At 34.2% G+C, this 14285-nt stretch overlaps 1 protein-coding gene across 3 annotated transcripts in view; it reads left to right on the forward strand.

The window, feature by feature from the left end:
* The window catches only part of LOC115211098 (double-strand-break repair protein rad21 homolog), a 28451-nt gene that overhangs the window by 2820 nt on the left and 11346 nt on the right, over positions 1-14285 (forward strand). Inside the window, exons 1-8 of one of the 3 annotated variants that reach the window (XM_036501889.1) lie at positions 252-276; positions 3485-3647; positions 4564-4793; positions 5323-5429; positions 7622-7813; positions 11199-11279; positions 11818-11919; positions 12959-13153. In XM_036501889.1, coding sequence (XP_036357782.1) covers positions 3504-3647; positions 4564-4793; positions 5323-5429; positions 7622-7813; positions 11199-11279; positions 11818-11919; positions 12959-13153 — 1051 coding nt within the window. In that variant the 5' untranslated portion in view covers positions 252-276; positions 3485-3503. Of the gene's footprint in view, positions 1-251; positions 277-3484; positions 3648-4563; positions 4794-5322; positions 5430-7621; positions 7814-11198; positions 11280-11817; positions 11920-12958; positions 13154-14285 lie in introns of those variants that run through there. The other 2 variants (XM_029779989.2, XM_029779991.2) reach the window with 2 other exon arrangements.

The raw sequence follows: 14285 nt of genomic DNA on the forward strand, positions 1-14285 counted from the left end.
CTCCTCTCACTCAAACAGACGTTGATTGGCTGTCAGCTTGTATGCGAGCCTACAAGATAGATTCCCGCTTAATTTTCCTCAACATTAAAGCCTCACGGTTCCCTTTTTACCCCCTCCCCCTCTTTAACTTTCTACTTTCGATCCCATTAGCGGCAACATGATATTCTATAACCCTCTTTTTAAAAAAGCAGCTTGAATTCCCTATAAGTACATATTTTTTTTTCTATTTTTCAAACAAATGTTCAATTAACTGCATCGATTTCCTTATTTTTCAAGGTAAGATGAAAATAATTTGATCTTTGTTATTTCTTTTGATCAATAATTGGTAATTGTATCCCGATAGAGTTCCCTCTTCGCTGTTCCCCCTTTATAAATTGAGTCATCTAAACTATTTGTCATCGCATTGTCATGAAATGATGTTTAAAGTTTCAGTCACTGAAAATTAATTTTATCATGCTGACTTCGAAAATTAAGAGTTTTTATCTTGAAACTGACATTGAAATAGTATTAGGAGGTATTATTATTTGCAAGTTTATATTTTCAATAAAATAGGTGTGTAGGTCACTCGTTTCCAATTTTTTTAACATATTCCTGTATCATAATAAACAAACATGCAGATTTCAAGTAATTTTGCATCCTAGTATGTATGTATCCAGTATACTTACAATATTTAGATCGAGCAGTTTTTTTTTAATTATGTAAACTGGAATAAGTTTCAGTATTTTTGTTCTAGATATATAGAAAACACGTTGAATAATAAAAAATTTGCCATAACAACTGTTAGGTGTATAAAATTGGAATAAGAAAATAGATTCTGTGTCTCCATAATTGGTTTTATCACATTTCCATAAACTTTGCCATTCGAATTAAGAGGAAAGTATTCAGTCAAAACGATTGATCTAATATGGTTGGCTGGTGCTTATTTGGTACCCAACTTGTAAACCCAGTTGTGATTTCTTTCTCCTATGTGACAGATGGTTTGGGGAAGTGTATGGATGTTAGAACCTCTTGTATGCGTGAGGGTTTTCTTTTACGTGACTTTGTAGCAGTCTCACTTGGATTGGTAACAAATCTAAGACATTGAAATCAGTTTTAAGTTACTAAAATAACTTTCTGGTTTTCAGTGTATCTCAATTTGTTTTCGCTTTTTAAACATTTTTCGTAAACAAAATGGCTATTTAAAGTATTTTAAGTAACATTTTAAAAGGAATATTGTAATGTTATGAGATACGAAAAGCTTTGCTTGCTAACTTTCTCTCCTCTCCCCTCACCTCACCCCGAAGTACCATAAACGCGGTCGTTGGACCTAAAGAAATTATCAATCATATCTCATCCAAATTATGCCGTTTTAATGAGGAAATATTGAAGCATGTTCTTGCTTAATAAAATTACGTGTTGGTCATAAATAGATTGGCCTTGATCATAGACCTCTTCGATCGAACCTAACTTGGAATTGGTCTTTTCTTCACCAAAAATAATTGTGATGCAATTTACTGTATAATTTGTGATGTCACTAAGCAGCGTAGGATTCCTAGTTGAGTGAATCGATAACCGTTAATTGGCATTATACTATGGCAGCAGAACAGAGAAGGAAGGATACTTGTGAAACTGCCCTTCATTGTTGCAGTTGAAAGCCTATGGTTAATAGCAATCGTGAAAACTTCAGGCTCACTTCGGATATAAACTTGAAAGTTGAGGGATCACATGCCGCTGGTTGAAATATATAGTGACCAAGTAAATTACGGTATTTACAGAATTTCGTTACCGCGTCGCTCGACCCCACTATTTGACCACGTGAGACCGGTGAAATGGATTTCATATCACCCGTTGTAATAAGATTAAACTTACTTTTCTCTACCTGGCTCAACTATGACTATTAGTTTTACAGCAGGGATAAAATGCGATGTTTTAAGAGAGTAGTAGTAAATTATTTTGTCGCGAGCTTGTAAAGGCTCGTAGCTAAGTGGTTGGGATATTCGGCTCAAGTTCGTAAGGTGTTGAGTTCGATACCTGGCAGCGTGTTGTCATGTTGCTCCAGTCCACTCAGCTGGCAAAAATGAGTTGTACCTGTATTTCAAAGGGCCGACCATGTCACGTACGTCTAAGTACGTGTGTCTGGAGTGCTCAGCCACGTTAATTTCACAAGTAGGCTGCTCTATTTCTTGGATCAACTGGGAGCGTCGTCGTAACCGACGGTGTGTCAGTTGTCACGAGTTTACATGTCTATTAAGCCGGAGTCTATCTCGGTTTCTCTGTAGTTTAAGATGCCCTCTTGAAAGGGACGCCAGTACAGTCAGGTGGGGTTAATCTGAAATCCCCCAACTAGCGAAAGCATCGATGACTGTTGAATCCCAAATAAGACATTTCCTTCGTTTCCGTGGAAAGTATATACAGTCTGTCGTCATGGAGCCCATTGGCTCCAGAATATTGGCTGCTCCAAGTTTAGACTAAGCGTGCTTAATTGAGCACAGCGAGCCAGTCGCCATTAATCTTGCATACCACCCCTCAGTTACGAGTGTACCGCCCTTGCATCGTTACAAAATCGCGTTTGGGGCATTAGAAATACACAGATCTTTGGGGCTGAGGATGTTCCTAGCATATAATGTGAAAAGTATAAATCCAGACTCCCGATCCTGGAGCTCCAAGAGTATTTCATTATACTGGATGACCTCTTCAACGAGCAATTAGTGTAACCATTTTCAAGTGCTCTGGTCATACTGGGCAATTAGCACAGAACCGTTTAAGAAATGTTTTAGTTCTATTTCTTAATTGTAAGCATGAAAACTTATAAGAATTATCTTAATTAAGTTCAAAGGAAACGGGGAAGAATACTTTGAAATGTATTCTGTGCCCTCATTACTCTTAAAACATACAAATGTGCGGTTCATTTTGGCGCGGTAAATACGTACTGAGGAGGAGTTTCTCGTGTGATCGCTCTAACGTTAATGTAGAAAAGATTTAGATTAAATGTGTGAAATTTTTGAGGGGTAGTGTGGGGGACAATCTAACTTGTTTGTTATGTTGTATGTTGTTAGTTTTGGCGAGAGAGTACGCACACCCGATGTTTAGGTTTAAGGTTTTTGTTGCGCCGAAAACGGGTGGTGTGCGTATTCTTTACCTCCGCCGAAGTTTTCTTAGGCATTAACTGACCCTTTAGTGCCAATATCTGTTTTCGAACAACCATTTCAGATGTCGAACTATCAGCGGCGTTCCCTGCCCCCATTAAATGCAGATTTTTTTCCTCCCTTATTTTAAATTGTAACTCAGGACAATTCCGTTTAGAATTACTTGTCATTCAATACCTAGCACCTGGTTAAATACAAGATTGAATGACTGAGAGAGCGTATATTATTGGTCAAAACTTATTTCCCTTTCACGCTCATTAATTGCGCTCGTGGTGCCGGTAACGGACAACGAAATAATTGTTTTGTTTTTAATACATAGTAACATGAATGATCAAATATTTTTCTACAATTTGTTTCAGATTTTACTGAAAAATAACAATGTTTTACGCCCATTTTGTACTGAGTAAAAAGGGTCCGCTGGCCAAAATTTGGTTGGCGGCCCATTGGGACAAGAAATTGACAAAGGCACATGTTTTTGAAACAAATATTGACAGCAGTGTTGAAGCTATTCTCAAACCTAAGGTAAGTTTCCTATTCTCTTTGTATATTTTACAATGTTTTGTTTATTACTGACTAATAATTTAATCATTGTTTATGATTATTATTGTCTTTTTCTTTTACATTATAAAAAATGGATTAATATAATTTAATGTCGTGTTAGTAGTGTAAGAATTTAGTAATAAGTATCATTGTTTTAATAGTAACCCTGTATTTTGTTTTTAAATACTTTATGATAGGTATTTTATAATAAATACATTGTTGTTAAAACATGCCTTGTTTTGATTTAGCAAACCATAACAATACTTGCATCTGTGTTTTCCTTATAAACTTTGTGAGCATTTCTAATTGGATCATTATCGTTAGCACTTGTAACTGAGCACCTTGGATCTGATTAAAGACAGTCTTTATTCCATCGGGGAATAGTTATCTGGACAAATATTTATTGTGTGGTCTGTTTGATAACCAACAGCTGTACCTTCACTTACCCATTATGTTGATACTGCTGTCCAGCATGCAGTTGTAGCAATATGAATGATACCTAGCGGTTGCTCTCCCAAATAAACTGGTCAAGGATAGTCAAAAGCATTCCAACTGTTACCATCCTGTGGTTTTAAAGGGTATTGAAGACTACATGATCTGATGTGTTCTTTCTTTAGGATGTGGTTTAACTGGTATTTCTAGCAAGCCAAGTAAATTTATATAGGTCGCCTTGTCACCCATGGACATAACAGCTATGAAAAGGGTGTTCTTAGTTTGAAGAAGTGTTTTCACAGAGCAACATATACTTCATTAATGATGCAAGTGTTGTCAATCAAATAAATTCTCAATTCATAGGGACCAAATTTAACCATACCAAAATACTGCAGTTTCTTCATTAGTTGTACATGTATTAGCAATAAATTCATGTTCTTTTCTTTTTTTCTTCTTCTAATTTCAGGTAAAAATGGCATTAAGAACATCAGGCCACTTGCTTTTGGGAGTTGTACGTATTTATTCTCGAAAAGCCAAATATCTTTTAGCTGATTGTAATGAAGCTTTTGTTAAAATCAAGATGGCTTTTCGTCCTGGGGTAGTTGACCTTCCTGAAGAAAATCGAGAAGCTTCAGTAGCTGCAATCACCTTACAAGAAAATTTTCATGATTTTGATACTACCCTAGCAGACCTCAAGTAAGTAGAAATATTTAATTGTATAGCTTTACTAAAAAGTGCAGTCAATGAATTTCATTTAGTTTACCTTCTGTAAGTGTTGTAATCATCTAGGAAAATCTATTATTGGCTGCATCTATTGAAATAAACTGCAATATATGATTGCACAGTTAAATTTGCCTAGTGCCTGTTACTAAGAAGCCATTTTGTTGCTAATACTATAGCAAGGACATTTTGTGTACCGTAGTTGTCAGTCATGAAGAATTTTATATCGAGAGCTATCAGAACATAGGTATCTAGTTTCCTGTTGTAACATTTTCTCAAATATTTTAACATGCAGAATCTCTGATTATTTTAGGTTTGCTATGCATAACTCTGTTTTCAAAGGTAAAAGAATTCTATTTCAAATTTAAAGATAACTGTGCTATATGAAACTAATTTTATCCTGTGAACTTCAAATGTATTATGACATATTTTTGCATTTTATAATCTTCAGTTTCTCTTGTTATAACTTCAGATACAATTTAATTCTATTTCAATACTCTTTCAGTGAAATCAATGTACAAGCTCAATTTTCAGTAAATCAAAGTCGTCCTGAAGAAATTACGATGCGGGAAGATTATGGAAATATCACTTTGATTGGTGATGATGGCTTTGGTATGTATATATGTATACTTGTATATGATTAGTTGCAGGTTAATTAATTTTAAAATTCAACAGATAGTCTCAAAATTACATTAGCTAAAGAGAAATGTTCTAGTTTGACCTAACTTTTTGATTATGAGGTCATTTTAATGTTTTTGCAAGCAGAAGAGTAACAAAGAATTAAAGTACAGCTAATTGGAAAGAAGATTAGCTTTGAAATGCAGACTGAATTTGTTCCAAGATTAATGCAACTCTTGCTGTCTTCCTAATAAGGCAACTACAGATATTCTCACAAATCATCCATAGCTCAACTTGTCAAAGAAATAGTGAAGAAATTCCAAATTTGAAAGCAAAACCCAAAATCAAGAGACTATGAAACCTAACAGAGCAAAGGAAAGAAACCGAAACTTTACTGCCATTTTAGAAGTGGCTGTGCTCAATATTAATGCCATATAGGGTACCTAATGTGAAATATGGGTGTACAAGAGCTGCAGTAGGCATCATGTGAAGATCAATAAAAGAAAGGTGTTGTATGTTACAAATGCACTGCTGTAATAACAGTACCTGCAGAATAATATAATTTCAGATGCTTACAGAATTACCTAGAAGTAGTTGGTAGTTTCCATTACTTAATTGTCCAAATTAACAGTAGAAGTGGGTGTTCCAGAGGAGAGGTATCCAAAGAAAGAATAAGGGGCATCTCTCTAAAGGAAGACAAGATGTTGCTTGGTAATGAAACATCCAGAGGATATGCTGAAAAGAAGTAAATAATATTGCACTGAGAGAAAACACAGGGTATAAGAAGAATCACGTGTCTGCTTGAGAGAAGACTGAGCTGCTGTGGGTACAGAAAATAGCAGTTTGACAATGAAGATATGGAAAGATGGAGGCTGACCTTAATAAAGACAGCAAAGGACTTGAATGGATGGAAAGATGCTGTAAAAATGGATGTATTCTTGATCTCATCCTTAGTGAATTTTGTATCTAGTTAATTATCTTATTGTAGCAAATTAGTAATTAGGGTACACACAGTATTTCATTAGCCTAGTCACTTAAGTAAAGTGAAGTACTAGAGTGCGTAGTAGGCTGTCAGCAATCGTCATGTCTTTACTGGTTTTACTAAGTATACTGTACACCGAATTGGGCGTTACAATAATCCAATATCTTAAAGATTGTAATAGTGGTAACGAATTAATAAACTCGAGAAAGAGTTGAACTCAAAATGTTGGTGTGCGAATTTTACAAAAAATCGTAAAAGTATGGAAAATTTGTTGGCAAGTTTGCTCAAGTTGCGAAAACAGCAGCAGATACAACTACACGAGCAACAAATGCTGCAACCACTGAAGTCATTAGAAAAAGTGTTCCTGCCAGACTGTCGCAAATTCCATAACAAAGTTAAATACGAACCTGACAAAGGGGTTACCTTCAAAGCATACTACAGAAGATATAAGCGAATCTTTGTGAAAGAATGTAAAGAGAAGGACGAGGAGATGAAAACTGGCAGCAACAGAACAGTAAATATGTACTCCCAAGAAAACCTTGACAAACTTTAATGGCACAATAGGTATATTGTGTAAAATTTTTAGTGAAAAAAGCTCATTGTGCAACACGTTGGAAGTGTCTGAACATAGAGAAAAACATTGAGGACTACATCACATATTATTGGTAGGGTTCACAAGGAATGCAAGAAGTTCAAACTGGACGAATTAATGCCTGATTTTTATACAAGTCCAATGGTTTTGCTTCCTAAGAAAGACTATGGATGGACCCCATCTCTTCAGAAAAATTGCTAATAAAAACATTTTAAAAGTTTTTACTTCATTCCGATGTAAAATCGTCTTGCTGTTGCTATCGCTGCTTTCAGTTTCGGATACAGAAATATCCTATTCATTCTCGTACACCACGTGCTTTTGTACCTCATTCATTCTTTTTCTCGATATCTCTATATTTTCTGTTGAAAAACCTTTAAATTCGGAATCACTGCTTGGTAGCATGAAATTCTTATCCATTTTCAAAGTTGAAAAAAAATCGACGCTGAAAAAATAGAGGGAAAAAAATCTCCCAAAATTCACTGAGTTCAGATATCGCATCAAGCAATGTCGGACACTTATAACTCAACAACAATGGGTATCGACTTCATAATGTAGATTCCTTGTTACTTTGTTAACTCAGCCTGTTTTTTTTTTCTATTTGTATTTTAATAGGTGATGTTGGGTTTGATGATCGAGAAATACTGCGAGACGCCACAAATCTAGAAGAGTCTTTGTTCAAAAGTCCTGACATTACCAGTCCTCGGGCTCCTGAAGAAATAAAAAGCATTGATGAGCCAGAGAAATCATTAGATGTGGACATGACAGCTCCTGTCACCAATGAACTTGATGAACCTAGCTTTATGGGTAAGTTTTAATGATTTTACATATAATGAAAATACTTTGCCTGTATATTTAACCCTTTAGTGTTCAGATTAATCTGTCAAATGTGATGCTTATCTGTTCACGTTATTTTGAATTATTCGGGTTCAATAATATTTACTTGTGACTTATTGTCCACAATATTTACTTGTGACTTAAATTTTTTACATAGAGATTTAAAATTTTGTTGGTGGGTGCTTATATACCAGTGGATTAGAGTTATGTAATTTTAGCTGATCTTGCTGATTAAGTTTTACTTCTATGGGCAGGTAAATTTAATTAACAAGTATAAAAGCAATAACATGGATAAACACTAAAATTGAAATTCTTAATGCATCTTACCTGTTTGATTTATTAGTAAAATTATCCCAGATGTCAACTGCCAACAGTTTTGCCACTTTTCAAGATGTGGTACATTAATTTGAATTAATTAAAATACAAGTATTATCAGTACAAGATTTTATTCTTTTTCTATATTTCATTCAAACATTTTCATTGAAAATAAAGTACAAAACTCTTTTACTATTCAATATACCATTGGCTATGTACTCTTATACAATTTAATGAATACATTTAGATAACAGAATGCATCTAATAAAATAAATGCTCATTAACAGGTGAGGCAAAGGTGAATACAGGTGTGTAACATCCTGAAAATTAATATGTATTTCTCACTTTTGCATATTATTTGTAATAAAATGAAAGGAAAATATAATAGTATTACTATCAAACAACAAAATATAGTTATGCCATATTTCTATCATGAAATTGTCGAAAGCACCCTTTACACAAGGGCACTTTACACGATGAACACATGAGGTCTTGATCTGATATCCTTTTGCAGTTTTTCTTCTTTGCAGCGAACGCAGTCTGCAAATGGTTTTCCTTCCATTTATTTTTTCTACTTTATGGAAGTCAATTTCTCTGACATCCACCTCAGTTAATTTTGCTTTTTTTCCAGTTCTGTGTCTTTTAGAAGAAAAGCTCTCAGAGGCTTTTTACAATATATAAATTTACTGTAGTTAGACATAATGCTGGCGATATATGGATCACCATACCTTATATCAGGATTCCAGTAGTTCCACAGTCGAGGAAGCTGCTTGGTACCAAACATAATGTTTATAGGAAAAAAGCTTGCGTTTCTGCAATATCAGTGGATCGGGTCTTCCACAAATATAAATTATGTGCTAGGTATTTGTTTCCCTCATGACCATTTCAAAAAATGTTTTAAGTAAAAAAAATAATAATAAATAGTTCGATAGTTGAGCATCGGGAGGTAGGCCATATTGTGGACTAGTCTTTTCTGTGAAATTGGGGATTCTGGTTGATATAGTAATCTTCAACCATGTTGCCATAATGCTTTTCAATATCATTTTCATTATCAAAATCTTCTCCATCCGACAAAGGTTCTAAATGTCATTATGATTCGTCCGAAGACAAATCACTGTTTTCGTTTATGTTTTGTACATCATGAAGAGTAAAACCTTCAAAGTTGGAATCACTACTTGCTGGCGCCATATCATTAAAAGCTAAGATATACACTTCTCTTCAAACGTTGGAAAAAACCAAGAAGTCTTCAAAATTTCACCATATTTTTATTTGAATAAAGGCAGGAAAGGTTTTATCTCGAATTATCTTAACCCTTTCGTTACCAAACCGCCCGAAAAAATTTTGGTTTATGAGACCAAACCGCCCAAAGCCGCCTATTCATATTTAAATGAGAATATCAGAGCAAATCTCTTCAGTACATTCGTGAAAACACGTATTATACTTCGTAAACAGTTCAACTACAGTTTTGTACAATAATCGAAGTGTAATTTTAATTCCGTGAATTTTGGGAGATTTTTTTCCGAAATTTGTTCCTATTGTGTTTTCAAAATTTGTAATTCTGACAAAAAATGGATACGAATTTCATTATATCAAGTAGCGAGTCAGAATTCGAAGGATTTTCTACTGAAGACCTTCATAAATCTAACTCCTATGACTGAAAAAAAAAAGCATGTGGAATTTGATAATGAATCTGATGTTTCATTTTCCGAAAGTGAAAACAGTGAATCTGAGATCTCCGATAGCGATAAAGAAAACGAATTGGCACCTGAATGGAGTGAAAATTTAAAAACTGTTTCTTTCGGTGATTTTTCTGAAGAAACTGAATCAAGCCACAGACTTTCCCAGAAGAGTAAAACCTTAGGCTATTTTTATTTACTTTTTCGAATGAGCCCATTTGAAATCATTACGGCGAAAACGAACCGTTACGCTAAACGTAAACAAAGCGAAAGAAAGGATAGTTTGTTGTTTCCCACAACCTTAAATGAAATTAAGACTATTTTGCCATAAATATTATTATGGGTATCAGAAAGTTACCCAGAATAACAAATTCTATCGTAAAATTTTGTTGTATACCCAATTGAATATTAGCTAATAACCCATTTTCTATAGGGATGTTTGAACAAAATTTTAATAATTTTATATTTTGTGGAATTTACCTGTATCTACCTGCAATTAGAGTCACTTTGTGACAAAAATTATAGTATAGAATTGGTTGAGAATATTTCATTAAATTATCTTCCAAAAATCAGATTAATATATCGATAAATAAAAAAGTTATTGTTGTTTAATGAAACCAGACTAAATTTATGATTACGTTAGAAATTAATTGAAACACATAAGGGGTGTAATTTGGTCAGAAATATAGTAACGAAAGGGTTAAAGCTACAAGAATTCAATAATGTGATTTGTTTATTTTTTTGGCGAATTCGTAGAGAAATCAGATATGGCCAGTTATGGCTGGTTTAAACACTAAAGGTTATAATAATTGTGAGAATAATCAAGAATTTGGATGGAGAGATAGTGAAATAACTATTCAGTCAAGATTTTCAAAAACTAGGTCGTACATTATTACCACAACCATTAAAAGTCAGTTTGGGTGCATTTATGATAGGATCAATAACATGTATGAGCTCTCTTGAGACATAGGTAAGAATTAATATGTATTTCATTCTTCTGAACTTGTCAACTGAGTTGTTTTATCAAACTTTCTAAAATAAATGGTGATCAGTTTTATACAGGCCAGTGTGCATGAGCACAGGAATTACTATTTCAAGGAATTCAAGTGTGAATACAACACAAATATTACAATGGATCACTGAAAATTGATTTTTACATTTATAGTAGAAATATACAGTGAAAGTTAAATGTATATACTACTCTTGAAATATCGTCATGATTAGCCAAAACAGTGGATAAAACCAGTACAGCTGCCTGTAATTTAATGCAAATTATGTTAATACAAATAACTGAATTGGGATGCACTCATAGTGAAATTATTCTGAATCTTTTCTTTCAAATCTATTCTCATTTTACTTTCTAGATGCTCCAGTTGATGATGATGACGACGATGATAATGGCAACAATGATGATTTTGGAGGTGAAATTGGTCAAGAATTTCTCGGTAATTCCATATATTAGTTTCTTTTGGTTCTCTTTTAGCATCTGTAAGTGGGTGGTCAGTGGCATACAGACACATTTTAGTTGTAAATATTACATCTACTACTATAGCTTTATTATGTTGTGTGTACACCAGGTAATGTTATTAATTGGAATGGTTGTATTATACTCCTTCAGTTATGGCAGTGAATAAATGCATGAGAAAAGCTATAGCTATATTTACTTGATTTCCAATTTGTTCGTCTTTTAATCCTGATGTAATTCTTATAATTTAGAGTTCTTAATTAAAGCTATTTATAATTATCATCATCAATTTTCTATGTAAATATTGATGTTGATCTATCATAGCAAGGATACATGCCAAAATTTATATCTAAACATTTTATTGGCCAATGACAATTTCTGCTGTAGAATGAATTCAATCCCTAGAATTATTGTCATAAACTATAGATTTCATGGGAATAAATGTAGATAATTGTGTAAAATGCTACAAAATTAGGTCTACCAAAGGTTAATAACGATTTGTTTTTCCTATCTTTCAGATGATACATTTATGGAGCCTGGTGGATTATTTGAAGATGCTCCTGTAACTGACGTTGGTATGGAACCTGAAGAACCTGTAACTGAAACCGAGAAACCTCAAGGTATTATTATGTTAATGCATTTTATGAATTTTTCCATTAATTTTTATGATGTATATTTGTATAATTTTTGATTTATCACTATTTCATATTTCACTGTAGAATGAATTGCTAGTTTTTTTCTATATAAGAATAATGTGTGTATTTGAATGTTCTGACAGATTTGAATTCAAATTTCTATAATTGATTTCCATTATGGAGGGCATAATGATGGGTGTTCATAATGATTTACCCATGTAATGGGACCTCTGAGACACTAATGTTTCAATATTGTTGTATTTCCTCAGTCTAAGATGGCCTGTCCAACCACTGAAGCTAACGAGGGCACAAGCTCTTGTTCATAGAAAACGTCATCATTTAATGTTTATTTTCCATGCTAGCATGGGTTGAAGGATTTGACAGAAGCTGGCAGGCCAGATAGCTGCACCAGGATCCAATTGTCTGTTTTGGTATGGTTTTTGCAGCTGGATACTGTTCCTAACGCCAACCGCTTTGCAGTGTGTACCAGGTGCTTTTTACGTGGCACCAGCACCTGCTGGCTTGCAAGAGAAGGACCTCACAACAGAGATTAGAATAAACGAACATAATTCATGGATGCACACCGGGCAGTGAAGATTCAAACATGAATATCTAATAATTTAGTTCTATATTTAAGAGATGAGGAATTATGTACATTATTTATATTTGACGGATATTTGTCCTCATCTTGGAGGGTATATCAGCTGAAACATTGTGTTAACAACAAAGATGAGGACAAATATCCATCAAATGTAAATAATGTATCTAATTATTTGTTTTGCATTATTGAAGAACACCTCCTCTTAGATTGTGTTTTCATAACACAATTCACTGTTGTAAGGGTACTTTAAGATACTGCTGTGTTTCAGCCTCATTGTGTCTCCACATTCAGAGCTATGCTGCCAATCTGATGAAACTAGCACCAGCTCTTGTTTATAAGAATCAGCAAACAGATTGTATGCTGGTGAATGCTGTTGTCTGCTAAACATTATAATAACTTTTGATTTTTCCCATTTCATTTTAGAACCTGAAGCTGCTCCACAACCAGCTGAAGCAAAAGCTGCTCCACCTACAGAGCCTGAGACTCCTGCACCTGAAACTACTAGTGAAGTCAATGAAACCACTGGTACTTCTGGAGAACAAACAACACTTGTTCATAATGAAGATGAGGCCTTTGCTTTGGAGCCCTTAGATGTCTCGAATATACCAGGTCAGTTTAGTAGGTATTGATTAAGGTTCTTTTAAATGTTGTCCTTGTTTTAGATGTAGTTTGTGCATGGGCTGTACTGTGAATGTTTCGACCAGTGAAAAGTGTTTGTATATTTTTGGGTTGTATATATTTTTTAATTATTTATTATTTCACTAATATTCTCTTTTATAATATTAACAAATTATGTATGTATATAATATGTGATGTAAAGGGATTGGTATTTTAGTTACAAATCCCATTAAGATCAAAATGTACTAATAATATATTGAAAATCATTTAAATTAACAATGACCAACTTATATGAGTATGTAACTTTGTGGTTTCAGTAGTCATTGCATCTCAGAGAACCAACTGAATGATTTAGTGTTTAGGGTTTGTTTACAATTTGGTTTTAATGGACATTTTGTGCTTTTGCCTTTTTGAAGTGAATAAAATAGGTGCTTGTTTGGCTCCAAACCAGCTCTGGTTGAGCAGACTTGTGATCAAAGCTATACAAGTTATAAACATTCCATCTTCATTTCAATTGTTGGGTCTGGGATCAATGCGATTAATGTCCTTGAATTGTATTGATGACTGCAAGGAACAGATTCCAGAATGCTGGTGGCGAGTAAAGCATTGTGTGGGTAGCAAGAGGTAGAGGGACAAGTGAGTCAGTTGAAGATAGTTCAGAACAGTAATTGCCATGATCGTAGTAAATAGAAAATGTAGTGTGGAAACTGTCTGGGTCAAAGGTTAGAATGCGTTGACAAGTGGCTTCATCCTAGATATGGGCAACTTGTAGCCCAAGGGACTTTAATGGTGTGCCTAACAAAAAGAAATTACCTCATCCTGCCTGATGAGGAGCTGTGTCTCATGCTGCCTGCTTCTTGAAAAAAAAAGTTGCTGATTCCTGCTCTATACTGATCTGATCAGCACCTATTTGGGGAATGTTGTCTAAGATATTTATAGATGTAACAGCAGTATTCCATTGTTGGTTTCACTTGAACATTATAGACTTGGGAACTGAATTATTTTGTCCCTAAAAGTGGAATCCAGTCTTTGGCAGTGTAGTTGTTGCTGTAACATGTACCCCATACTTTATATTTTCTGTTAAGTGGTAAATATGCAAGCTAAGTGTTTTGGGGTTGATAATTTTTCATCT

The sequence above is a fragment of the Octopus sinensis genome, linkage group LG4 (genome assembly GCF_006345805.1).
Source record: "Octopus sinensis linkage group LG4, ASM634580v1, whole genome shotgun sequence".
Lineage (NCBI taxonomy): Eukaryota > Metazoa > Mollusca > Cephalopoda > Octopoda > Octopodidae > Octopus > Octopus sinensis.